We start from the raw sequence: 26,730 nt of genomic DNA on the forward strand, positions 1-26,730 counted from the left end.
TGTACTCCTTCCTCCTAAGCTTGAACCTCTGATAATTATTTCACACTGCACATTCCCATAAATCATACTTATATGTATGTACTGCAGCAACACTTTTCTTTCTGATAGAATAGCCTACGTCAGTCCCCCTTACAAAGATAAGTTACTTCAATCTCAAGTGCCATACCTTGGGAGGTGGAGCAGTAGGCAATTGTATCCTAGAAATACAGGCAATAGTAGCGAATAATAATCAAGAAGGTAGTATCACGAATACTAGCTTTACAGTAAGAATCCGGAGTGAACATTATATATTGCTGGTTCTCTAAGGTCGGCTCTTATACTAATAGCGTGATCAGTAGTAACTAATGGATTTTACGCTATATGTATAAAACCCTTGTGTGTACAGTAGAGAATGTGAACAACAGAAGACGGCCAAGAAAGACTGCATATAAGAGATTCAATATTGGCTTATTAGACAGAAGAACTAAACAGTGGAAGGTTGATTTGGATGGTCAAGTATATCTAGGGGTTCTGCATGAATCACAAAAGATATCAAACTTGTTCTATTACACTAGGAAAAAAGCTGGTTTCCAGTGTGGAGCCCTGGTTGAACTGGGTCAGGTATTGCTACTAAGCTAAGGTGAATAAACAGATGTTAGGTGCAGTCCTGGTTGGAGGATGGAGAAAACCTGAATTTGGAGTAGGTAGATGATCTAACAAGGGGATTTGAACCATGAGGGGGGTATATTTCACTAATTCAAGCAGAGGGACAATTCCGGTATGTTGTACAGGAAATGGCTCCCTTATTATTGCAGAAGCGCTCAGACTTGATCGATTTTACAATTTGTTTGGTATTGTCCATAGTTGTATGACGTTCCGGTACGGAGTAGTAGTAGACTCATGTTCCTACTTCCTCCTTGTTTCCATGTTACACAATATATACGCAGTGTGTGCGAAGGGGCATAACGGCCAATGTCCCAATGAACCTTTTGGTCTAGTTATGCCTGAATGATGCCTGATTATAGACCGCTTTTTTTTACCGCTCTATACAGTTTATTGTAAATGAAGCTATTCAAATGTTCCTATCATCATTTCTATCATCGTCATCGCCCTGGAGCTATTCCTATCTCCAGCCATCGTCGTGACGCACGAAATGCTGGCCTACATCGATAATATTGAGCCTTATAAGGCCGAGATACTCGACCTTCTCTAACAAAAAACCACCTATGAAGCTATTCGCACCATTCTCAAGGACAAATACCAGATCAAAATCAGCCGGACAGGCTTGACTAGGCGCCTTTAACGATAGTGAGCTATATCATTGGATTCGGATCTACGGTTAGCGTCTCGCACCAACAAATGCGGATGAAAACAGTTGCGACTTCAACTTCGTAGAATAAGCGGTAAGCGGTCGGGGGGTGCATAATATTTTGTGCGGTGGGAATAGCTTCATTTTATTGGACTTGAGCACGTTCCAAGGTTGGGTACTTTGCTTAATAAGACACCTGTCATTGTAATATATAAGATTCACCGCTGGAGTTTCCGCCTTTTGTAATTGCGGAGCGAAGCGAAGCAACTCTTATCACAAGGACTCGGGTGTACGTCACGTGATCAGGGATCCTATATAAGGTCCAAATCCACAGAATTAATAAGGTTATCACGCAGCAGTAAGCAGGTATCTAGATTCAGATTGAATCTGAGAAGATCCTAATACCAAAGATAGCAATATCTTAGCTATATGATTTGGTTAGGGCTTATATATCTGATTATACTATCAGATTGATCTATAAACTAGCGGCTAGTTACTAGCCCAATTGGGCAGTGTTCCGCGTACATATTTTACTCGCTCTATAGGGCTTCTATACAAACACCACTTATCTAATCTTATCAGATCAAATAAGCCAATTAGATCCAGTGATATCGATATATTTTGGTATATCAGAGCAATTTTAAGCGCTCAATTGGTCCTAATCCTCCCTCCGAGGATACCGGAGCCAAAACGGGACATAAATTGCCTATTTAGGCAGCAGGAGCACCCGAAGAAGAAACAGAAGGTGCCGAGTAGGTGCTCAGGCTGTGGGGAGAGCAATCATACGTTTAGAAGCTTCCCAATACGGAAGAATTGAGGGTTTTTGTATAGTAGATCTGATAGATGAGGTTGATAATCATATGATCTTGATCCTGTTTATTCCGATAGTTAATTATATCAATTAGTTAGTTAGTTAACTAGTTAGTTAACTATGTAACTAATTTTATTGATTATATAATTGCATATAATTGCCCAGGGTGCTCATGCAGATTTTTGGGGTGCAGGGATCAAAACCCATTATTTAGGGGCTTTGCGGAAGTCTACCGGCCAATGCCAGCGCTCCGTTGCAGTTTTACGGAGAGCCGAAAATTGCTGGAGATGAAAGAAGGACCAGTACGTGCGGTATTCTTCAATCCACAAAAAGGGCTTACGCGCCTTTTCTGCTCGCTCAGGTCCACTTAGTGAGCCGGCTGGTATCTCGCTAATGGTAGAGGCAAGTATATTCTGCATACGCGACAGGTATATACAAGAAAGTTGTTGTATCTGGCAACGAGATAGATTATACTAAGTGATGCCCTATAACCAAGGCTTGGTATGTCTATGCATACTTGTTAAGATCCTGTATAATGGCGGGGTGAGCCCGGAATACAGCGTGGACCTGGAGATGCAGATGATAATTTTACAGCAGCAAATCGGCGATACGAATAAGGACTTTTTGGGTCAATTCTGAGGGTAGTCGAGTAAATGGGTCCATAGTGTAAGAAATAGTGACAGACAGTGAAGCGTGGAAGGGCCAGGGATAAGACTGGGGCTCTAGTTCCTCAAGTGCCGGGGCCGTCTGGGCGGTGTTGATCATTACCTAGCAAAGGGCATTGAATAGTGTGGGAAATAATACGGCCATTTTTACCACTAGACATAACTTAAAACCAAGGTTCCTGTTTAAGGCCTAGGCCATATCCCTGTCTGACAAATAGAATATGTAGATGTTACCAGATGAGGTAAATACCATAAACCCCATTCAATATGTTGGATTACAGGCAGCCAGATGCAATATATTGACACCTGAGCTATTGTCTATTGTCCTACGGAGTACTCCGTATTGACATTCCAAGTTGAATCAATTGCATTTAGCCGTGGATTTAGCCGATCTTATCGTCCCGTGATCTATTACGATAAGATATAGCCCATCCATAGATCGCCCCCATTTCCAAGCCGCATTCTCTCCTTGTCAACTCTCCGTTGTGGCGACAGGATAAGCTGTGGTTTTCAAAATGAGTGTGGTCGTAGAAGATATCGCATTACCAGGTACTCTTCTTGTTTGTTGGTTGTCTTGACGAGATTGAAGCACTGACATCCATTGCTATTTTAGATGCAACTCTTGAGTCTCTATACCCCATCTTCCAATGCGATGACCGTCCCGCCAAGCGGCGCAAGACAACCAAAGGGGGCGCAAGGAGTTTGACAGAAGAGAATGGGATATCGATGACAGGAATACCTTTAGGCTACATTCCATTGGCACGGTTGACAATGCGCATGGCATGTTGCCACTGATATCCCGCTATAAAGCAAAACGACTAATCCATCACCTTCCACAGAAACCCTCGGATACGAGCACGCGCAAGTACAAAAGGCCTTATGACCTAGGCATTTCTATCTCCCGTGTTCCTGTACTCATTGATGTTCGAAGCGTCCATTTTATCGATGATGATCTGAACAACACGTCGCAACCAGATTCGGCTAATGGTGACGCCAATCGTATGGAGCTGGAACTATCTAGTCTCGATGAAGAAGGATTGCTGATGTATCCATGCGAGAATTTGCAGTTGTTTGATCTCCTTGGGCAACTGCAGACTGTGGGCAAACTTGCTCACGTGGACCAGTTCTCTAATAATGTTCCTACAGCCTGCTACCAAGCGCACTTGTGTGTCTCGCCAGATGGATCAGGTTTCACTCTCGAGGTGGTTGCGCTATGGAGGGATTCTCTTGAGGTCCCGGATTTGAACCGCTTGACGGAAGCAGACCTGGAAACCTTCACAAGATATGTGCTGCAGGAAAAATGTGTTCGCCCATCGGAATTGACCGACCCGCGTGAATATCGCAATAAAATGTTAGGAATCCCCAAGGAATGGTCTCCCCGGGATTTCTACAGCAATGTTCACGTTCCTAATGCTACGGAAAATTCGACGAATCTCAAATGCGCTGATCTAAAATGCCAGCTATACCCGTTCCAAAGAAGAGCTGTTCGTTGGCTTTTACAAAGAGAAGGAAGAGACGTCGGACCAGGTGGCGAGATTATGCCTATTGGAGAACTTCCGAAAAGTGACCTTCCAGCATCTTTTAGTTCCACGAAAGATGCGGATGGAGGAACTTATTATTTCAGTCATCTCTTCATGGTTCTGACGACAGATATCTCAGGGTGGCACGATGCCGCAGATAATTTGAAAGGTGGAATACTTGCAGAGGAAATGGGTTTGGGCAAAACAGTCGAAGTGATTGCGTTGATAAGTTTGAATAAGCGAGAACAGCAACTCAAGGCTGATCTCGACGGGTTGAAACATACTCGCGCCACTTTGATTATCACACCACCCGCGATTTTTGAACAATGGAGACAAGAGTTGAAAGAGCATGCCCCAACTTTGCGTGTTCATCACTACACTGGCATTAAACGTGGGAAAGAAACAACTGATGATATGATTGTCAACGAGCTTGCCGAATTTGATGTCGTTCTGACCACCTACAATGTCATTGCGAAAGAAATTCACTACGCGGCGACTCCTCCGAAGCGATCTCTTCGACATGAAAAGCGATTTGTGCAGAGGAAGACACCACTCGTTCGCCTCTCATGGTGGCGTGTATGTCTCGATGAGGCTCAGATGATTGAGAGTGGAGTCAGCAATGCAGCGAAAGTAGCTCGCTTGATCCCCCGGGAGATTGCTTGGGCTGTGACTGGTACCCCACTGCGCCGAAATATAGATGACCTGTTCGGTCTTCTCGTTTTCCTCCATTATGAGCCGTTCAACTTTTCAGCCCCTTTGTGGAGGAGATTGTGTGTGTGTTTTGGGCCTGTCTTGGCAAAAATCATAAACACAATCGCTCTTCGGCACAGGAAAGGTCAATTATTGGATGAGCTTCGTCTACCACCCCAAAAGCGCATTGTCATCACTACTCCCTTCACGGCCGTAGAAGAACAGCAATACGGTCAGCTCTTTGAGAAAATGTGTGAAGAATGCGGTTTGAACGCCTCAGGAGCCCCCCTTCGAGGCGACTGGGACCCCGAAGATCCTGTAATTATCGAAAAGATGCGTAATTGGCTAACAAGACTCCGCCAAACGTGTCTCCATCCTCAAGTCGGACATCGTCGAGTGATGGGACCAGGCTCTGGTCCTTTGCGGACTGTGGATCAGGTCCTAGAAGCCATGACCGAGAGCAACGAAGCAGCCATACGTACGGAAGAACGGTCGCTCCTTTTATCTCAACTTCGACGAGGCCAACTTCTAGAAAATGCAAAACGCCGCCAAGAAGCCCTTGCTCTCTGGCAGAAAGCATTGGATCATGCCACTAAGCTGGTTGAAGACAGCAGAGAGCAAATGCGTCTCCTGACGTCCAAAAGCACTACCAGTGACAATAACGGGGCTACTCCAGGACTCATCAATCCGGATAATAAGGATGATGAGGACGAGGAGGCAGGCAATTACAGCCTCATCCAGTGTCGACAGAAGCTTCGAGCTGCACTTGAGGTCCAGCATATTGCAATGTTCTTCACAGCGAACGCATATTACCAAATCAAGAGCGATCCGAATCTGACCCAGCCTGATTCGGATGAGTTTAAAGCACTCGAGAAACGTGAAGATGATGCCTATGAGGCTGCAAAAGTCATTCGGAAAGAGATGTTGGCTGATATTTCCCGGAAAGTCGAGCGCTACATGAACGAAATCAAAATTAAGGCACAAGGCAGACTTTTCGTGAACATCCCTAAAATGAAACCCCATCTCTACAGCAAAGGAGTCGAGTCATACAATCTGCTCACCAAATTTGAAGATTTTTGCGACGCTCTTAACAAACATGCTAACCAATACAAGGAATGGCGGGATGTCATGGCCAGACTGGTCTCTCAGTCACTCATTGACCAGGAAGAAGAAACAAAGCTGGAGGGTGATGAATATGAGCGGTCAACAAAGCATCAAGATGAAATGTATGTCTACATGGAGGCTTTGAGGTCAATGTACAGCGATCGTCACGATGCTCTCACCGGCCAGAAGAACAATCTCATTTCCCACGAAGCCAAATCCGGAATCGCCCAAGCCCAAAGAGGTGAGGGCCCTTCTCCGCAATTATTTCTCAAAATCATGGAAACTCGCAGTCAGCTTATGCCTGATCCCAATCTTGGATCGCTCCGCGATATTGTCAGTGAGCTTCGCAAACTTGTGGCATCGCTGGAGTGGCAAGCCACCTTGGGCAATTCACGTGCTCGTGCTGAACATGAAGTTGTGGAAATGGTACTGAAAAATGCCGGTCAAATGATCGCCGAGCAACTGAAAGTATCGCACAAGTTGAGTAGAGAAGTTGAAATGTTCCGCGACACCATGAACAATCGACTGGAGTATTATCGTCACCTGCAGCAGATTTCGGATACAGTGGCTCCATACGACGAGGAAAATGCAGGCAAGCCGCTAGATGAAGCCGCTTTTACCTCGAGGTTGGAGCAAGAGGAATCCCTTGAAAGCAGAATTGCTACTCTCAAATCCAAAGCAAGATATCTCATTCACCTAAAAGATGATGATGGCTCTGACAATAACGTTCGAGAGTGTATCATCTGCCAATCAACCTTCGAAGTTGGTGTGTTGACTGTGTGTGGTCACAAGTTCTGTAAGGATTGCTTGCGACTATGGTGGGCTGCACACCAAAATTGCCCACTGTGCAAGAAGAAATTAAAGCGCAATGATTTCCATCAGATCACATACAAGCCACAGGGTCTAGTTGTGCAAGAGGAAAAGTCACATGTCAAATTGGACCACGAAGGTCATTCCCAAAATGCGATTTACAGTGACATCAGCTCCAGTCATCTCAATGAGATCAAGAACATTGACTTGGATGGATCTTACGGGACAAAGATTGACACTTTAGCCCGGCACATCCTATGGCTGCGAGAACATGACCCAGGCGCAAAGTCAATCATTTTCTCTCAGTACGGATCCTTTTTGTCGGTATTACAGAGCGCATTCAGATCCCTTGGAATAGTCACTACCAGTATTGACGCTTCGAATGGCATTCAGAACTTCAAAACAGACCCGGCTGTAAGCGGCCCAGACCCCATATCTCATTGAAAGGAATACGCTGACGATTGATAATCTAGATTGAGTGCTTTTGTTTACATGGCAAAGCACAGTCATCCGGGCTGAATTTGACCGTTGCGACTCATGTCTTCCTATGCGAGCCACTCATCAACACAGCAATCGAACTCCAGATCATTGCTCGAGTACATCGTATTGGTCAATATCGACCAACAACAGTATGGATGTACCTTGTCTCCGGCACGGTGGAAGAATCCATATATGAAATCTCAGTAACCCGCCGACTAGCTCACATCATGGAGAAAGAGAAGCAATACAAGAAAGCACTCTTGGATCCTCCTACCGATGGCGACGGTGTTACTGAAGCAGCTATCGAATCTGCCAACTCGATGGAACTACAAGATGCCACTCTCACAACCTTGATGCAACGCGGCGACATAGGTGGAGAGATGGTGAAAAAGGACGACCTTTGGCAATGCCTCTTTGGAAATGCCAAGAAGAAAGATGGCATTGATCTTTCATCTGAGGCAGAAAGGGAGGTTGGTCGGTTCTTGAGAGGCGAAGCTGCTGAGCAAAGAATGGAGGGTTGAGATGCCAATAATTATTGTAATTTAGAATATTTTATGTCCTGTTGCTATGTAGAGTCAATACATATGGGCATATTTGCTTGCTGATTCCTGTCCTCTTTTCTTATTATAGACTCATTCATGTTGACAATCATTGTTCTGGATCGCACCTGCCAGATACAGATGGAACCTTATGCCAAGAAAATAATGACTAAGTAAACACTGACTAATCAATAGACCACCTGGGCAGGTGCCCCCCATACTGTTCACTTGAATGGCGATGACGTGAGTGCAGTTGCCTATATCATCTATTCATTTATAAATTTGATCATCTAGACATTTTTTACATGTGAATTTGATGCTTCGTTAGAATCACTTTCCTGCAAAACACTTTCATCATGGCGGACTCACAGAGTCCTGTGGCTCGTGAGCTGAGTCTGATAGGCAAAGTGGAATTCAGAATTGCCATGGCAGACACAGATGAGAAACTGCAGTCACTACTTGGGACATATCTACCTCCCTTGTTGCTGAAGCTTGGGTCAGACAACGTGGAGGTGCGCAACAAGATCATCTCGGTCTGCCAGCATGTCAACACCCGAATCAAAGCCCCCTCTATTCAGTTGCCCGTGGCAGCATTGTTGAAACAGTTCAAGGAGCAAAAATCTCAATTGATCAGACATTTCGATCTCATCTATGCTCAGCAAGGTATTGATCGCCTCGGCTCCACAGCCAGAGTTGAAATCCTATTGCCCTTGCTCCAGGGTATCTCAAAGATCGGAACTTCACCCACTCAGGGTGCTATCGTATTTAACCTGGTTTTGCGTCTATTGCCACTTCTGAAGCTGCCAGCAAGAGGCAGTGAAGAAGATCAGGGCCTGAAAGCCCGACTCGGTCTATCAGACGATGATTCCCAATTCTTGTCCTTTTGGCTGGCGAAATTGTTACTTCTTACCCCTGGCCCCAAGGAAACTTCAACATGCCCCGGTCTATCTCCAGACGAGTATAACTTCCTGAACAAGGGTGTCCCCGCAAATGAGACATGGAATCCTTCTACCGATGGCGGCTTGAATCTAACCGAGACAAAAGTCACCGCCCTTCGATTCATCGGAAGCGGTGCTTTTAATGATCCACAACGATTTCTGCCTTCGTTGATCGCTTCTGCTGATTCCAACTCCCGGCTTGCTGATCTGGGAGATGAGACTCTGAAGAGATTTACCGCGGATATTGAGAATCCTGATGTGGTGCAAGAGCTGTATGATCTGTATTTCGGTACCCCGTCGCCCGGTGGTGCTCCTCCCGCACGCCTTCCACTCCAAGTGAAGATTCTCGTCTTCCTAGGGAAGTCAATCAAAGCTACTGCAGACCCCCAGAGAGTAATGAGGCTCATCGAAGATGGGCTCCTATCAGACTCTGCTAGATCCTCTCAGGGGTTGCAAGCCTCGAAACTAAGGACCCAAATTTTTACGTTTACTACTTGGGTAGTCCGTATGGGTGCACCATCGGATCTTAAGCAAATCGCACCTAAACTCATTGCAGGATTAAGGGATTTCATTCAGTCTCAAGGATGGCCCAGTCCGGCTGCTAGTGGGCAGAAACTACCCACAACAGACCTCAGCTTACGAGGTCTTGCCTACGAGAGTATCGGCATCATGGTTCCCAAAGTCGACTTTATGTCGCAAGCAGATGTTGTAGAGAACTTCGAATTCGACTTAATCCGATGGCTCTTTGCTTCCTTGAGTGCGGATGATTCAAGTCCTCAAATATTCGTTAGTATCGATCAGGCATTAGGAAGTATTCTCAATTCTTCATTAGACAGCCACGATAAAACCTTCCAGGACCAGCTGCGGCCATTCCTGGTTCGTCAGATGAGCATGCAGCCTGGCGATATGGATCCCGACACTGGTTATCGTGCGGTGCGAGGTGTTCAGTATGCTGCAGTGCGGTTTGCGAATCGATTCCTGCCATTTGGCGATGTGGTTGCCCGTTGGATCGATCTGATGGCCATTGCAAGGGGCCCGGAAAGACAGCAAGAAATTGTTGAGGAAGGAAAGAAAGGTCTCCATCCTTACTGGTACCGACTCCTCAATCCTGCCAAGGATGGGAAATGGTCAGCTGCATCGGCAGCTCCAGTTCAGGATGAATCCTGGTTTGACTTCCCAAAGTTTAATGAGGCTACTCGCTTCTTGCTTGGTTCGGGAGGGCAAGAGGAACACTTGAATGTTCAGGCTTTATCCGCATCGCAACTCCTGTCCGGTCCCTACAAAGGTTCATTTGTGCCTGCCATCTCATTCCTCCGAAACACATTGCTTTGGGAGGCATTCTCAGCCTCGGGGGTTGCAGCAGCTCTAGAACAAGATTGGGACTATAAGCTAGAAGTGCTCCTCTCCACTAGCGTGGAAGCCCGTTCAGCCGTGAGAAAGTACATTCGAGAGTCTGCAAAAGACTCCGTTTTAGCATTTTTGTCTGGCATCCTCGAAGGCCTTGTTACTGGCGAGCGTGAAGGCCTGCAGCAATGCGGTATTCACTTCGTGGAAATCTGCTCGCTAGCACCCAATGACGTCGTCCAACACTTGATCTCACGTGCGACATCCTTGATGGAGCCTATTTGTAGCAACAACCAAGATAACCAGGGTATTACTGCACGAGCATTTGGAATTCTGGTTTCGCATCCTGCCTTCTCAGAGGAGCAACTGAAAAGCTTCATTACTCAACTAGCTGCTACCATCCAATCGTGGAATACTGCTATTGGCCAAGAGGTCATGCGAGCCCGTGGGGCGATTTTAGCGCTCTCGTATTTATTAAGCCGACTTTCATACCGTGGTTTACTGGGCCGAGCTCTAGAGGCACAAACCCAGCAGTTTATTGAGACTCTGTTCGATATTCTAGATGTTTCCCGGGATATCTTGCTTCAAAGGACTGCACAAGAGGCCATTGGACAGCTAAGTCTCTCTGGTGTGCTGTCTCTTGGTATTCTTACCGAAGATGGCTGGAAAAAGATCCAGGAAAAGCTATCGCGCGACGCCAAAACTGAGAATCAGATCCCTATCAGGTCTCTGGGGCTGTTGACTCTGACATTTTCTCGATCTGGTTCGGACAGTACCCTGTTCAATGATTTCTTGAATTCACTATACAGTCTACATGAAATCCGCAGTCCCGAAGTTCAGTTCACTGTAGGCGAGGCCTTGAGCAATGTCGCTGTTGGTTGGGATTCTCGGGCTCTTATCCAAGATTTCGACATCGATGCAGAGTTCCCTCGCTCAGATGTCCCGCGCTCAGTGTTTACAGCAATCTGTGACAAAATTATTGCTGATTGCATTGCGCCCAAGCCATCTCTGCGGAAGGCGTCTGCAATCTGGCTGTTGTCGCTAGTCAAGAACTGCGGGCACATGCAGGAGATGCAGGAGCGGCTGCGTAAGTGCCAAGCTACTTTCAGTAGTCTCCTTGGAAACCGGGACGAGGTGGTGCAGGAGACTGGTGCGCACGGACTCAGCCTTGTATATGAGATCGGTGACCAATCCCTGAAAGACGATCTGGTCCAAGACCTGGTCGAGTCATTCACCTCGACCGGTCCCAATCTCGGGGGTGGCAAAATTGAGGCCGACACCCAGCTATTTGAGCCTGGGGCCCTCCCCACTGGTGAAGGGTCATCTGTCAACACCTACAAGGATATCATGAACTTGGCCGCCGAGGCGGGTGACCCCACTCTAGTTTACCGGTTTATGTCATTGGCTTCAAACAATGCTATTTGGACAAATCGCGCGGCTTTTGGCCGCTTCGGAATCAGTAGCATCTTTTCTGATTCTAGTGTTGATGGCTATCTGGCAAAGAACCCTAAAATTTACCCCAAGCTTTTCCGTTACCGATTCGATCCCAACCCGAACGTGCAAAGATCTATGAACACCATCTGGCAAGCACTAGTCAAGGACCCTACTGTGGTCATCGATACCCACTTTGATGATATCATGCAGGATCTTCTCAAGAGCATTCTAGCTGGTCGAGAATGGCGTGTTCGGCAAGCAAGTTGTGCTGCGGTAGCAGACTTGATTCAAGGTCGTCGCTCGGAGAAGTACGCCCAGTATCTCGATGAGATTTACAGTAAGGCTTTCAAATTACTGGACGATATCAAAGAATCTGTGCGCACTGCCGCGCTGAAGCTCTGCCAAACCATTACCAATTCGGTCATCCGCACACTCGAGACGAGCGGCACGGAGAAGCGCGCAGGTACTTTACTCAAAAGCGCTATTCCTTTCCTTCTGAGCGACAAGGGGCTGGATTCCAGCGTGGAAGAAGTGCAAGGATATGCGATTGGTGCCCTTATCTCAATGATTAAGAAGAGCCCTGGCAACTTGCTGCGTCCACATGTTCCCAATATGCTGGAGAAGTTCCTTAGCTCTCTGAGCTCTCTAGAGCCACAGGCTGTGAACTATGTCCATCTCAATGCCGACAAATATGGTCTCACCGGCCAAGAGATTGACAAAATGCGTCTGTCCAGCATCCGCACATCTCCTATGATGGAGGTGATTGAGCGGTATCTGATTGACAACTTGGATGAAAGCAATCTCGAAGAACTGGCGCAGAGACTCGAGGATGTGCTTCGGTCGGCCGTGGGCCTACCATCAAAGGTGGGCTGCAGTCGCGTTTTGGTGCTGCTTAGCATGAAAACCTTGCTTTTCCGCCCATACGCAGATCGATTCATCCGAGTGCTCACCAAGTATGTGGTGGACCGAAATGAGACGGTCAGCGCCTCGTACTGCTCCTCCATGGGCTATCTGCTACGACTGGCTTCGGACGATCAGGTTCTCAAAACCTTTGACTATGCGAAAAACCTCTATCTGACAGCTGAGGATGCCGCACCACGAGTGATCTCCGGCGAGATCCTATACTCGGCGTCCAAACTGTCCAACGATCGGTTCATGGCATTTGCGGCGAGCGCCTTACCATTCGTCTTTGTGTGTAAGCACGATGGCGACGAACATGTGAAAGAGCAGTTTGAGAAGACATGGCAAGATAATGTCGGTGGATCGCGTGCGGTGTCACTTTACATCCGTGAGATTGTGGGCCTCGTTTCGGATAATCTGGACTCCCCCCGCTGGGCTATCAAGCACACGGCCGCACGGGCGATTGCGCAAGCAATTTTATCGCTCGATGCGGAGATTGACCTAACTACGGCTCAATTGATTTGGCCAGTATTAGATCGGGCTTTGGCGGGGAAGACGTGGGAAGGTAAAGAAGTGGTGCTTAAGGCACTAGTGAAATTTAGCGGGCAAGCCCAAAAGTGGCAAACCAAAGAGGAGCTGAGTAAGATGAAGGTATGGGCTGATATGTCGCCACTTTTCCCTGATCTATAGAAAGAAAAAAAGGGTTCAAAAAAATTGCAATTGCTAACGCATGTCAGACTATTACGGTTCGCGAGGCGAAGCGAGCTAACGTTCTTTACCGGCCGCATGGACTGCGAGCAATGGGCGAGATTGCGCAGGCACGCAAGGACCTCAATTTCATGCCGGATGCATTAAAGATTGTTCCGGAGGTAATTGAAGAAATGGATGCAGATATGGAGATAGACTCAAGGAATGGGCGCGGCTCGACCAAAGATGACACCCTTGCGGCGTGTGTACAATGTCTCCTGCAATGTTTCAACCCTACTGGTTCGGCTGAAGGTATTTTTCTCCCTATAGCCCTTTTTTTTAAGAAAAAAAAAAGTCTTGGAAACCCCTAGCGTCATTCCTTGCTAACACTAACCATAGTGCTGGGAAAATACGTGGAACAGATGACCGGTCCGTTGGCTCAGATTCTCCAACTTGGCGGACGACAGGTCGTGAGCACGGGCTACGATGAGCTCCGAGCTTTCTTTACACGAGTGGAGCAGATCTCACCGGAGGCATCCGGTGAACAAATGCCTTTGCCTTTGGGTATTCTAGCAAACAAGATCCTCAGTGATGAAGTTGAGGGTTCTGTTGAGACTATCCGCAAGGGTCGTGCAGAGGCTATTCTAGCGTACCTGAAAGTGAGTCCGCAAGCGGGTGTGCCTGACCTTATCATGCGTGTTCGTGAGTGGAGAGCCAGTGAGAGATCCGGACCGGTTCAGCGTTTACTTGACGAGGTCCTGGCGTTTCCTAATTAAGCAATCCCACGTGGTTTGATTTTGATCGTCCACTTTTTTTTTCTTTTTTTCCTTGATTTTTTTTATAAGGTCGATCATGTTTATTTCTTATTCCTCGTATCTCGGGTTTAGGAGAGAGAGGGGGGTGGAAATATATATCCAGAAGCCAATCGTACCAATAGGAAGCCCCTACAAAAACAGTATCAAATTCTCTCCCTGCAGTAGAAAATGCTCTCACGGATACGCCACTCGCTTAATACTCGGCCAAGTCCGTTTGGAATGCGGAGAGTCCCAATGTGTCCTAAATAGTTCCAAGTCATCCCAAAATGCCCAAATACTCCAAAATACTCCAAAATAATCCCCAAGTAGGTCCGAGGTAGTCCTAAAACAGTTTACAAGTGTGATCTCTTCGATTTTCACATCCATAGTCGATCCAGACCGGGGTCCCGGCCGATCGAGACTTTGGATATCTCACTATATTGTATTTTCCCCAGACACCTTGTATATATAGTTACTTATACGGAGTATACTACTAGTATATAGCCCTATTAACACTACAAGTATACCCTAATTGAGTTCTTCGGATCCGATGAAAGGGAGTTTTTCTCTTCAGCCAGCCCCTTTTAATAGTTCCGAGTGTGTTTTCCTGTTTATCTTTTTCTTCTACTAGTTCCCTTAGTTCCCTTAGTTTCCCCCCTTAGTCCGGGTCTATCCTTTCGGTAATAATATGTCCTTTGAGTCCACATGGTTGGCATCTGCATGCCATTTGGTATTTTTCTTCCTCATTTCTCTCATTTCTTTCTCTTTTTTTTTTCTTCTCATTTTTCCTTGATTTTTAGTCTTTTTTTTTTTCCTGCCTGATTTTATTATATTTTTCCCCTCGCTTTTTTCCCTAGCTCTCTCTATTTTCTTCTCACTAAATAATTTTAATTTTCCTTAATTCCCGCCACCCGTCAAGACTGCGCCCATATGAAAAGTGCATTTTACTGCATCTAGCCTTACATCTAGCCTTTTCCCTCTTCCCCTCTATCTTTCTATATACTTCCTTTTAATTTGCCATTCCCCCGTCTTTTCTTCTCTTTGTCTTAATATATATCCATACACACACACACCCTAGTAAGTATATCTACCCAATTCGGTGTTGATATACATACTGATATCATTAGCCCTTATGACGGCAACCAGTCTGATCATGCAAAACAGACGGAGCAAAGTCTCTGGGAAACCTCCTTTACGGTTACCCATCATTGCCCCCAAGGAAGATCTTTTCGACGCCTTTGCCAAGTCCGAAAAGGCCTTGATCGCTCCACCACGCATCCGCTTGCCTCCGCGATCTCGTACCGGGTGTTGGTAAGTGATCATCTCTATAGGTTTGGGATTTTCGACATATGCTGATTTTCTTCAAGGACATGTCGAGTGAGTCACTGTTTTTTTTTTCCTTTTCTCCTGGAATCAGGAATAAAAAACAGTTATTAATTGGTTTTTTCTTATCTTCCAGAGTCGAAAGGGTAAGTGATTTGAGAGACTTATCTTTCTAATTCCGTGGCTGACCGACACATTCTCTAGTCAAATGTGATGAAGGACATCCGCAATGTAATGTATGCATTCTTCACGCTTTTGCTAATCTCCACATTCACTTATATCTCTTTTTTTTTACAGCAATGTACACGTCTAGGCCATACTTGCGATTATCGCCCACGTCTAGCCTTTCGCGATGATACCCCTCGTATCATGGGCCGTATGGCCGATGTGAAGACAAATGGCCATGTCGTTTGGGATCGTAAGCACTCTCTTTTATTTTTTGGGGGGTTTTTTTTTTCATATTCTTGAGTACTAACCAGAGTAGTTACTTCGCCAAGTTCCAATGATGAGAGAACCGATTATTTCTCTCTTGGGGATTCACTTCCGCCCTTTTCCCTGCTCACTTCGGACGAAGAGCGCGAAAAGAAAGCAGAAGCCTTTAGTCCCGGCACGTACCATGTCGTCATGACACCAGACAGTTTCTCCTCCCTGCCAGAGTATGCAGACGACGCAATTGAGAAATCTAGATCAAATCCCACCAGCGAGTGTAGGAGCTCTGCCGCAAATAGCCCCACGCTCGCGCCCACAATCGCGCCCAAGCCGGATTCCAGTGTGAGAGGCGAAGATCCTAATGTGGTTATTTTGAAGACTTTTGAAGATGTTACAAGGCGCTCCCCGTCAAATGGGAAGATCTCGAGGATCTCTCCGACATCTGAGATCTCAGATCCGTTCTGCAATCTGTCTCTCTCGCCCGCTTTCAATCCGCTTCCTTCGCCCGATGTCAAGGTCGAGGAGATGAATTTCCTCGATCCGCGTCTCGATAAGCAAAGCCAGGATTCTACGATCTTTTCCCACTTCCGTCATGTCGTATGGAGGCAGTTGTTCCCTCACGACCATAGACTTGATGATTCTTGCGGATCTGATAGGCATAGTCATTTTATGACTCTTAGCATGGACTTCCTAGAGCAGGAAGCCACTCGTTTCCCTCCTGTGGGTAGAATTCATTCCCTGGGTTCAGATTGACCGACTAACAAGAATCATAGCTTTCCCACGCTATGATGGCTGTATCAGCCCTTAGTCTCTCGCACAGCGGCACAGGTCACAATGTCGATGCGCTACAATATTATCAACAAGCTTTCCCTTCTCTCCAGGTCAGCCTACGGAATAACGACGATCTCGTTTCCGACGGACTGTTCCTTACCCACTTCCTACTTCTGATCTACGAGGTAAGAGGTTACAGTTACAGTTGCAATTTCTCGTCTTTATGCTTACAATCCCCCAGATCGCAGCCGCCGAACCCCACGGCTCGAACCTCTGGTCTCACCATATCTCTCGTCTCCTCCACATCGCCTTCCTTCGACGCGCCAAGTACGGCCAAGAACCCCACCCATTCATCCTCTGGTGGGTGTGCCACATTGACTTATACGCCCTGTTCAGCGGAGCAGGGACGGGAGAGTTCGTACGAGCCGTCATCGACCACCAGATGCTCCCTGGCTCGGAATGTCTTCTCTATCCTTCGGCCCCGGAGGGCTACAGTTTGATTTACTCCGATGAACATGAGAGCTTACCAGTGATCATGCGTCTATACCACGACACATTCCGACTTGCGGCTCAACTCGGCTTCTTGGCTACCCGCCTTCGTCACGATAAACAGAATCTGCCCTTTGCAGAGTTCGACCAGAAATCCCAGGAAGTAACTGATCTGCGTCAGGCTTTCGGGAGACTGTGGGAATCACCTGACGTTGCTTTCCTACATCAACACCAGGATAGCCTTCCGCGACGGTCGAGGGAAATCATGCAGCAGGTCAGTCTTTCTACCTTTACTTTTTTTCGTCTATTTGAAAAAGCAAAAAGCAAAAAGAAAAAACAAGGGAAAAAAAAAACAAAAATGCTAACTATGTGCTTCTAGTCTGCTACACTATATCATGCTTGTCAACTCTTCTCCTACAGCAGCATGTGGCCCGGACAACGAGTCGAATCCGAATTCGCTCCAGATGGAGAAATCGATCACCACGCAACAGAGATCCTACGTTTAGCCGAGCGAACCACACACACACGCCGAGCTGATCGACATTTCATAGTCTTCCCCTTGTTCCTAGCAGGTGCCACGGCATCAGCTAGTGGATTGAAGATGATGGCAATGGAATTGATGACTAGCATGGAAGACGAGGAAGATGGCATGGGCCGCAATACAGCAACGACTCGCGCTATCTTACAAATTGTCTATGAGAGGCAATTGGAGCGCCTTATGCATGTGGGTCATACATTTGATGTGGATTGGTCTGACCTAATGGCTCAGGAGGGCCTCCAGATGGTTAATTTCGGGTTTTGATTGGATAGTGGAGCTTTCTTTTTTTTTTTTTTTTTTTCTTGTTGTTTCAGAGCATTGGCGCATACTATGGGCATATTTGTATTTTTTGGGGGCACTATGTTTTGACTATGTTAGCATGATTGACGATGGGATATTAGTATATGGGTTGTATGTATAGAAATGAACTGGTTATTGATCTTCAAATCATGGTGCTCGGGCCGACCCATTTATAGAATGTAATATACATTCCTTGGCTATAATCCTTACGATCTTGGCTGTATATGCATGGTGTACATAGTACATAGTACTGCTATCTGTACCAAGGCAGCAACTTGTGATCATTTCTCGTCACCTGCGGGGTCGGCGTCTCGCCCAACTTAGCGCCTACAGAAAAATATCACCCTGATCTTCTTCATCTTTGCTTTTTTCCTTTTCTTCTTTACACTCGGACAATTTCTATGAATAGACGAGAATAGTATTTCTCATCTCAGCCCCGCATCTACCCCTCCGAAGTAGTATTCCTATTTTCGCGCTTATCTCTCGTAATTGGGTACGAGAAGTACCTCGTTGCATTCTACTGTGGCTGAATTCCGTCCACCTGCAGCTTCAAGCCTAGCCGCAATTTACTCAAGCGATGAGTGCAGGCAGCAGCCGTGCCCTCCATCCAGAGGAGCTTTTCCTCAACAACGGCCCAGCCAGACAAGAATCACCAACCATCGGCCCTCTCCGCATCAACAAACGGGACTCCTCATCCCCATCCGCAGGCTCCAGTCCCCCACCAAACGCCCCGCTCCCCTACCCGGATGACCGCCAACGGCTCCAAATGCGCGCCTCAAGTTCAAACGACCGATACGACAACATCAGATATGGATCTCCGCCAGCTGGTCCTGGCTCCGGCTCCGCGAGTCCAAACGAATACCCAACAGCGCTGCGGCCGCGGGACGGCCGCGAGCCCCGAGTCGCAACATTGGCCGAAAGAAGAGGCGCGGCCCCGAAGCCGCTACCCGAATCTCCTAGCCACGATGCCCCAGATCGCGATGCAATAGCTGCTAGACAGTACCCAAGACCCCCAGCAGGCCAACCACCAGGCCCGGAGCCACAAGCAAACACAGGCCAATACGATTACCGTCAACAATACTACCCGCCTCCTCAGCGCCAAAATTCAACCTCGGTAGCCCGTCCCCCGTCAAGTCTACAGGCCTCGCAGGGCCCGCTCAATCGCATCAGTTCTACCTCGACAACCCGCGCCCAGCGTGGCTCGCCCCCGCCCCCGGAGACGCCTATCGTTGGTCCCGGCCAGGGACCCGCCTCGGATATCGAGGCGAGATATGCGGCGGCTGGTATCGCTGGTACTGGGACCTTGCAGAATATACAGTCGCATAATGTCGCTGCGCAGAGACGAGCAGAGCAGTATACTGGCCAGCAGCCGCAGCAGCGTCCATGGACGCCCACTGAGCAGCCTGGTTCGCAGCCTCATGGACCTCCAACTGTTTATCAGGGTGATGAGGTCGTCACTGAGAATAATCAGCAGCCGGCTCATCCTGGTCAATATGGTAGTCCGGCGCCTCAGATGCCGGGTTCTTATGGTAGTCCGGCGCCACAGACTCATCCCAGTCAATACAGCAGCCAGGCACCTCAGGCTCATCCAGGCCAATATGGTAGCCCGGCGCCACAGACTCATCCAGGCCAATATAGCAGCCCGGCGCCACAGACTCATCCAGGCCAATATGGTAGCCCGGCGCCTCAGGCCCATCCGGGTCAATATAGTACTCCGCCTCCCCAGGCTCACCCAGCGCAATATAGTAGCCCAGCGCCCCAGGGTCATCCAAGTCAATATAGTACTTCGTCTCCCCAGGCTCATCCAAGTCAATATAGCAGCCCGGCACCACAGGCTCACCCTAGCCAATACAGTGGATCTCCATCCCAAATGCACCCCGCACAGCAGCAACAGCAGCAAGAACAGCATGGTGCTGCTCCTAATCCCCTGGAACAAGACATGGACCGGATGCGCCTCAGCTCCTCTCCTCCTCCCGCCTACTCAAGTGTATCTGGCCCTTCTTCGAATGGATATCCCAATGAAAAGCACAGTGGTGCCACAGCGACGGCAGCAACAGCAGCAGCAGCTGGTGCCGGTGCTGCAATGATGCACCCGGCCTTAGCAAATCAATCCTCCCAGCCTTCTGCAAAGGCTTCTTCCCCTGCATCGTCAGTCTCGCCGCAGGACCATCCTGCTTTCAGGCATGACCGGCAGCACCACCAAGCAGGCCAATCTCCACAAGCCTCTACTTCTAATGACATGTCCGGTTTCCATCATCAGACTATCCAGGTGACTTCTCCGGGTCCCTCTAGCGCAGGCCCGGCATCTCCGCCACCTCTTCCGGAGGGATGGATTGCACACATGGATCCAAGCTCGGGACAGTACTACTACATCCACTTGCCTACACAGTCAACTCAGTGGGAGTTCCCGAAGGGTCCTACGCCGCTTAACCTCAACGACACACCTTTGTCCCCAGTGGGAAGTGTGTACAGCGCCCACCCGCTAGTTTCCCCAGGTCTCTCAGCTTTCGGAAAGCCTCTGGCGTCGCCCGGTGTGCCGTTGACCCCTGGCTTCGAAAGCCTACAGTCTCCCATAGTGACTGGGTTCTCCGGACCTCCCCCGAGCAGCGGCATGGATCTGTACAAGAACGCACCCACAAACGGCGTCTACTTCGGTCCTTACTTGCGTTACACCAATATGGATCTCGAGCGCGGTATCTGGATGGGATCTATCCTGCTCGTGACAGATGCCGCACAGCCACCCACAATCCACATGCACCAGAGTCTAGACCTGTCTCCAAACCCAAGACAGTTGAAGGCATCCAACATCGCCGCCCACCAACGCTGGACATTCTACAAGTACGAGATCGATCTGCAGATGGACGACGCGGGGCCAGCGAAATGGACCTACGCCATCACCTCGCACCTGGGCTGTACTCGCTACGAGTTCCTCGTCGCTGGTCGAAACGAGACAAACTGGCGTTTCATCGCTACTTCTGGAAATGACTTCTCGCTCAATGTCAATGCCAGTGAGCGAGCCCGTGTGGGCGGTGTTGGCTACATGTGGAAGGATATCATGCAAAAACACAATGAGATCGGAGGCTTCCATGCGCAGTTATGTCTGGGTGGTCAGATCTATGCGGATCGCATGTGGAAGGAGATTCCGTCTCTCAAGCAGTGGTTGACCATCAGTGGAAAAGAAGCGAGAAAGAACGCGCCTTGGACAGCGGCTAACCAGCAGGATGTTTCTTATGCATACTTCCATTACTATACTAGTCACTTCGATCAACCGCACATAAGGGAGTCATTTGCGCAGATTCCTTATGTCTGCCAGATTGATGATCATGACATGTGAGTATCCCTTGTACATCAAGCACAGCAACGAGCAGCAACTAACATAAACATCCACAGCTTCGATGGCTTCGGCTCGTATCCAGAACACATGCAGTTCTCAAACATGTTCAAGAACATCGGCCGCATCGGAATAGAAATGTACCTCCTCTTCCAGCACCACACAACCCTCGACATCCTCCGAAACGTCAGCAACGACACAGACCTCTTCACTATCACAGGCACAGGCTGGCACTTCGTCAAATACCTCGGCCCCGGCGTCGTCGTCATCGGCGCCGATTGTCGCTCCGAAAGAAACCCACACCAGGTCATGGCTGGTCCAACGTACCAGGGTCTCTTCCCCAAGGTCGCTATGCTACCGCCAAGTGTACAACATTGTCTCTGGATGATCGCCGTCCCAATTATCTACCCCCGTCTGGAAACGGCGGAACACATCGTCCAGACTGTCGCGACGGGAAAGCGAGCCGTGACTGGCGCGTACAATGTGCTAGGCAAAGTAACAAGCTCTGTAGCCGGAGTGGTTGGTGCCAAAGACTTCGTCGGCTCGGGCTTTGACTCTGTCAAGCGTGCTGTAGGTAAATCTGGGCTGATGGGTGGTATCCTAAGTCCATTTGGCGAATTCAGCTCGATGGACGAGCTACGCGATCAATGGACGCACGAGTCGAAGGTTAGTCCCACCCCAACAACTTCCCCATATCTACCCCGTATCCATCCATACTAACTCCACCAGGATCTCGAACGAACATACCTCATCCGCACTCTGCAAGGCATAGCGCACCAAAAATCCATCCGAATGACCTTCCTCTCCGGCGCCGTCAACGTCTGCGGCGCAGGTCTCGTCCACGACCCCTCAAGCCCCTCAGACCACAAGACAATGTACCAACTCATCGCCTCCTCCGTCGTCAACACCCCGCCACCCTCCTACATCATCAAACTCCTGCACAGCCACAGCAAGCCCCTCTACGTCCCCTCCAACGGCCACAAGTCCTCCGCCCAGGTCACCGATACCAAGGAGGATATGATGGAGATCTTCCAGACCGATGTCAACGGGCAGGCGAGGGAGTATCGCAAGCTCATGGCCCGCAGGAACTATGTTGCTATTGTCGCTTATGACCCCGAGGCTGTTAATGCTTCTTATGGTATGGCGCCGGGTGCTAGTAAGTTGAGTCTGGCGGCGGACTTTATGGTGCAGGGTGATGGGGCGCTGGGGAATGTTGTTAAGTTTGGGCCGGTTATTGTGCCGTGTTTGGATCATGGGAGGTGATTGTGATGTTTGAGAGGTTGTTGGGATGTTTGATTTTCTTGCACAGCATTCTTATTGTTTTTGTTTGATTTTTTTTGGAATTTGTTCTTTTTGGCGTGTTTGCATATCTACTGTTCGCTCTTCCTTCTCTGTTCCCCTAGCGTGGGTTGTCTGCTTTGTATTTCATGATATTGAGACAATCACACCGCTGTTATGACTTGATTCTTGTACTGCAATTGCTTTGAAGTGACAATCTTAGAAATCGAATGATAGATATCAGATTGAAAGAAGGTACCTAATAATATACAGAATAGGGTATCCCGAGTATAAAAAATAGTAAACACAACAATCATCATAGCAGCCAATGCCAGTATCCAATCCGGATACGTAGCTCTGGAGATATACTCTATCCAGTTGGATCTCCCCCTGGAACGCACAGCCCAATTCTCCAAAAGTAATCCCGATGAGCATAAAACAGTTCCCATAGTCGATACCTCGCCGGTATAAGAGACCAACCCCACCGAAGAGGCGATAATTTATCCTCACAACCAGCAATATCTGAACTCACACCTGCGCGTCCCAAGACCTCCTGCTCCTCAGACGCAGCACCATCACCAGTCGACTGACACCCGTCCCCACTAGAACCAGTACTAGCCAACCCAACAGGAACATTCAAATACCGATACAACTCAACCAAAAGCCCCTCACTTCCCCCACCGGCAATGCACTTAGGATCCTCCGCGCCAACACAATGGACCGCATCCTCCAATTGCGGCGGCAGCCCCTCCCTCGAAATAAAAATCTCCCCGGCATGAGGCCTATACCCCCACTCCGCAAGCGGCAGCATAGGAACCGGATCCCCGATATGCGTCACACGGCGGAAGCGCTGACCCCGCCCAAGACCGCCCCCAGGTGGGGTGTGAAGAGGGGGGTCAAGCGGGGGAATGGCAATACCATTCCCGAGCCCGAATTGTTCATCTAGGAATCTCGCAAACTCCTCATTCCCAATCATCGGCTCCCCGAACGTCGTCACAGTTGCATCCCAGCCCTTCAGACGCATTTCCAGTCCTGCTAGTGCTGCCACTGCCCCGCCGAGCGAGTGGCCGACTAGCGTTATGGCGTAATCTGGGTGTTTTTCGCGCAGGGCGGAGATCTGTGGGAGTATTTCTGCTCTGGTGTGGAGCCATGAGCGCATGAAGCCTGCGTGCACGGTGCAGTTTTCGCAGCGGGGACCCGCGGGGCGGAGGGGTGTGGTGGTGGGGTTTTCATCTGGGTCGGGGTATGGGATGTAGGCTTGGGGGTAGGCGGAGAGGTCGATTATTGTATTTGTTATTGAGTAGGTGCCGCGGAAGGCGAGGATTATTTTTTTCGAGGCCGGGGTGTGGGAGAGCGCTATGTAGCCGCATGAGTCGGAGAGGAGGACGCCGGTGTTCCAGGTCTATGGATTGGTCAGTGGGTTGTTGTCTTCGAGATGAGTGTTTGGAGGTAGCTGACTCACGGTTACTAGTTCTAGATCTGGGAATTCATCACAGCGGCTGAGGCACTGGAATGGTTGTTGGACACCCGTTGTTCCGACGCAATATGAGATGTCTACTATTCGGGATAACTCCTCGAGGGAGTTGAATAGCTCAGTTGAAACATGTTGTGTCTTGCTCTGGGCCCTGGCTGGGGCCAGGAAGCAGATGTATAGTAGTAGCGGAAGTAAGAGAATGCTAGTCATGGTGGCTTCACATGCTGACTTGGGTAGGAGGGAAGGTATGAATTCATCTTTAAAGTAAGAGAACAAGGCCGTGTGATGTGGAGATGTGACTGGAATCCGGGGTAGCCTGGCAATCCCATTATGTCATCGATTTCCTATTGGTCGGTTCATGTCGATCTGGGAAGATACCCGGAGGTATGTACAACTACAACATGAGTGTCACAATCTTGCAATCTGAATGGTCACGAGAGACCAGAATGTACTCGAAGAATTCTATCCTATAGTATATGCATGCCGACCGTAGACTAGGGCCGCATTAAAAGGTAGTTCAAATCAGGCGGCCCAAATGACAACACGACCATCGACACCGCTCGCTATAACAATATGTTAGTCTCTCATGACTCTCGATTTTCAGGAGGGCAATCTTACTGCTGAAGGATCTCACAACCCCGTTGGATTCTTCGTGGGCCCGGATGGTGTGCACAGTGTTCTGGTGAGTAGACTTGAGCTTGGTGTCTGCCTGGGCCTGGCCCTTGAGATCCATCTGCCGGAACATATTCAAAGCAGACTCCTCGCGGGCACCCCCGGCTTTTCCAGCCTTATTCTCCAGAGAGCCATCAAGTTGCCATCCATTCTCATCGCCGCGGAAACGGAAGGGCTCACAGTCCTAGATACGGTTAGCACAAGCTGTTGTGTTACTTAATGAGAAATCACTTACATGTCCAGCTGCAATAATCTCAGTCTCGCCATTCCAGATAAGGCTGTTGAGCGGGAGCAAACGGGTAGCAATATTCAACATCGCCCGCGGGGGCTGGTCCGGAGCGCTGGGGTACACGACAGTCACACTGCTATCGTGTCCAGTGAAGGCGAGCGCATTACCACTAGGAGAGAATGCAACACCCTGGATCCAACCAGCGGTGTCGTTCAGGTATTCACCACAGATGGTGTTGAAAGGAAGGCGCTCTCCCCACGCACTAGGCTCCGGGCGAGTATCAATACCCTTGATGAAGCTCGAGAAGACTCGGGCGTGAGAATCGGTCGATCCGGCTGCCAGCAGGACGGAGTTCGGGTGCCACGCCAAGGTTGTAATGGTGCTGCGAATAGGCTTCTTGATGTGCTTCGAGATCCACCAGTCGTTCTCCTCCTCAAAGTAGCAGACTGCAATCACTCGGGCGCCGGAGCCGACCGCGAACTTTTGCTCTGATGGAGACCAGCGCACAAAGGTTGCGGCACGGTTGATTCGGAGAAGGACCAGAGTAGGTTTCCATCCGGTAGGAGTCTGCTCCCAAACGTAGGCATTGCGATCTATAGAGCGAACACCGTTAGGTATTGTAGATGGTATAGTCAAAAAGAGCCTTGTCAAAACATACCCTGCGAGCAAGTGACAATTCGGCCACTGTTGGGAGCAATGTCAACGCTGGTGACGATCTTCTCGTGGCCCTTGAGCTCATCGCTCAGCGCAAACTTGTTGCCTGATTGTTGATACAGCTCCACGTTGTTCTCCCGAGCGACAGCAAGTGTCTTCTTGTCGGATGAGAACGAGTGGTCTGCAATTGGTGCATGGAATAGATGGTGGACCTGAGGAGCAGCCATGTTGGAGATAATAACGACAGGAGGATCTCTCTACCGTCGTGCTTGTGTACTTGGTTGTAGTTGCGGGACCGGAGGGGAGCTGGGTCATGACGGTGGCGCTTAGTAAGGAGTGCATCACATGACACAGAGCTACTTTTGTGTCGAGGATTTGAGTCGCCATTGACACAGATCGCGATTGAGCTTCATTTTCCCTCACGCTACCTCATTTACTCTTTCAAACATACAGCCTACGCAATATTTTAACCATCTGAGAAATGGCTTCAAAATCATTGCCCGCCCGTGGAGCTCCTGACAGTAAGCCCATTGCTATCGGCGCTCCTAACCAGACGTGAGCTTGTCCTTCCAAGTAGAGGAGACTGTTGTACATTAGCACTAACAATATTCAGACTCTACTGTACCAAATTGCCCGACAAGAGAATTCCGAAACATGATCTGCGAACGGCCCTCTATGCCCTGTTCTCCACATACGGCACCGTTCTGGACATTGTGGTCATGAAAACCAGCAAAATGCGAGGCCAGGCTCATATTGTGTTCAAGGATGTCCAAGCCAGTACACAGGCTCTGCGGGCTTTACAAGGATTTGATTTTTTCGGAAAACAGATGGTATGTTTTTCTTGGCCTTCTATCGTCGCAAACTCCCGCTCAATCAATGGATATCCAGAAAATTGTTTACGCCAAAGGATCATCAAATATCATTTCCCAACTTCGCGGCACATACGTTGCGCCAGTTGATGCTGCGCCAGCCCCAGTCTCAACAGACCTCCAAAAGTCTATCTTCGGTGCTCCTCCGGGCGCACTCCCTGCACGACCCACGACCAATGTCAATGGAGAGAGCCATGGCCTGAAGCGACCGCGTGAAGAGGAAAGTGACAATGAAGAGGCTCCAATGGACGAAGACAGCGATGTGCCCATGGAAGCTTCCTCAGATGAGGAGTAATCTGATAAATGGGGCCCTACCAAGGACTGAGAGAGACTTGAAGTCCTCATTTTGCATTTGATTTTTTTTTATTC

The 26,730-nt window shown here is 48.8% G+C and overlaps 7 protein-coding genes across 7 annotated transcripts; 5 read left to right on the plus strand and 2 right to left on the minus strand.

Annotated features, from left to right (window-relative positions):
• Positions 1–3,546: 3,546 nt before the first annotated feature.
• N7479_008210 (uncharacterized protein) lies at positions 3,547–7,889 on the plus strand (the record flags this gene model as incomplete). Its single annotated transcript, XM_057255904.1, has 2 exons — positions 3,547–7,302; positions 7,362–7,889. 2 exons carry the CDS (start codon positions 3,547–3,549, stop codon positions 7,887–7,889), a joined length of 4,284 nt encoding a protein of 1,427 aa, XP_057109766.1.
• A 374-nt stretch (positions 7,890–8,263) lies between these two features.
• Positions 8,264–13,986, plus strand: N7479_008211 (ECM29 family proteasome component; the record flags this gene model as incomplete). The annotated part of the gene is made up of 3 exons (XM_057255905.1): positions 8,264–13,174; positions 13,261–13,522; positions 13,610–13,986. 3 exons carry the CDS (start codon positions 8,264–8,266, stop codon positions 13,984–13,986), a joined length of 5,550 nt encoding a protein of 1,849 aa, XP_057109767.1.
• A 1,171-nt stretch (positions 13,987–15,157) lies between these two features.
• N7479_008212 (uncharacterized protein) lies at positions 15,158–17,818 on the plus strand (the record flags this gene model as incomplete). The annotated part of the gene is made up of 8 exons (XM_057255906.1): positions 15,158–15,315; positions 15,372–15,381; positions 15,464–15,473; positions 15,671–15,745; positions 15,812–16,476; positions 16,530–16,712; positions 16,769–17,290; positions 17,396–17,818. The coding sequence occupies 8 exons, from the start codon at positions 15,158–15,160 to the stop codon at positions 17,816–17,818; spliced, it is 2,046 nt and encodes a 681-aa protein (XP_057109768.1).
• A 613-nt stretch (positions 17,819–18,431) lies between these two features.
• On the plus strand, positions 18,432–22,448 carry N7479_008213 (WW domain protein; the record flags this gene model as incomplete). Its single annotated transcript, XM_057255907.1, has 3 exons — positions 18,432–21,184; positions 21,245–21,851; positions 21,915–22,448. 3 exons carry the CDS (start codon positions 18,432–18,434, stop codon positions 22,446–22,448), a joined length of 3,894 nt encoding a protein of 1,297 aa, XP_057109769.1.
• Positions 22,449–22,833: 385 nt separating this feature from the next.
• On the minus strand, positions 22,834–24,147 carry N7479_008214 (lipase family protein; the record flags this gene model as incomplete). Its single annotated transcript, XM_057255908.1, has 2 exons — positions 22,834–23,865; positions 23,926–24,147. The coding sequence occupies 2 exons, from the start codon at positions 24,145–24,147 to the stop codon at positions 22,834–22,836; spliced, it is 1,254 nt and encodes a 417-aa protein (XP_057109770.1).
• A 312-nt stretch (positions 24,148–24,459) lies between these two features.
• Positions 24,460–25,719, minus strand: N7479_008215 (WD40 repeat domain-containing protein; the record flags this gene model as incomplete). Its single annotated transcript, XM_057255909.1, has 4 exons — positions 24,460–24,500; positions 24,556–24,793; positions 24,845–25,431; positions 25,497–25,719. The coding sequence occupies 4 exons, from the start codon at positions 25,717–25,719 to the stop codon at positions 24,460–24,462; spliced, it is 1,089 nt and encodes a 362-aa protein (XP_057109771.1).
• Positions 25,720–25,973: 254 nt separating this feature from the next.
• Positions 25,974–26,656, plus strand: N7479_008216 (U2 snRNP complex subunit MSL1; the record flags this gene model as incomplete). Its single annotated transcript, XM_057255910.1, has 3 exons — positions 25,974–26,047; positions 26,106–26,322; positions 26,381–26,656. 3 exons carry the CDS (start codon positions 25,974–25,976, stop codon positions 26,654–26,656), a joined length of 567 nt encoding a protein of 188 aa, XP_057109772.1.
• Positions 26,657–26,730: the final 74 nt, after the last annotated feature.

This window comes from Penicillium vulpinum (genome assembly GCF_028829585.1).
Source record: "Penicillium vulpinum strain IBT 29486 chromosome Unknown utg000003l_segment0_segment0, whole genome shotgun sequence".
Lineage (NCBI taxonomy): Eukaryota > Fungi > Ascomycota > Eurotiomycetes > Eurotiales > Aspergillaceae > Penicillium > Penicillium vulpinum.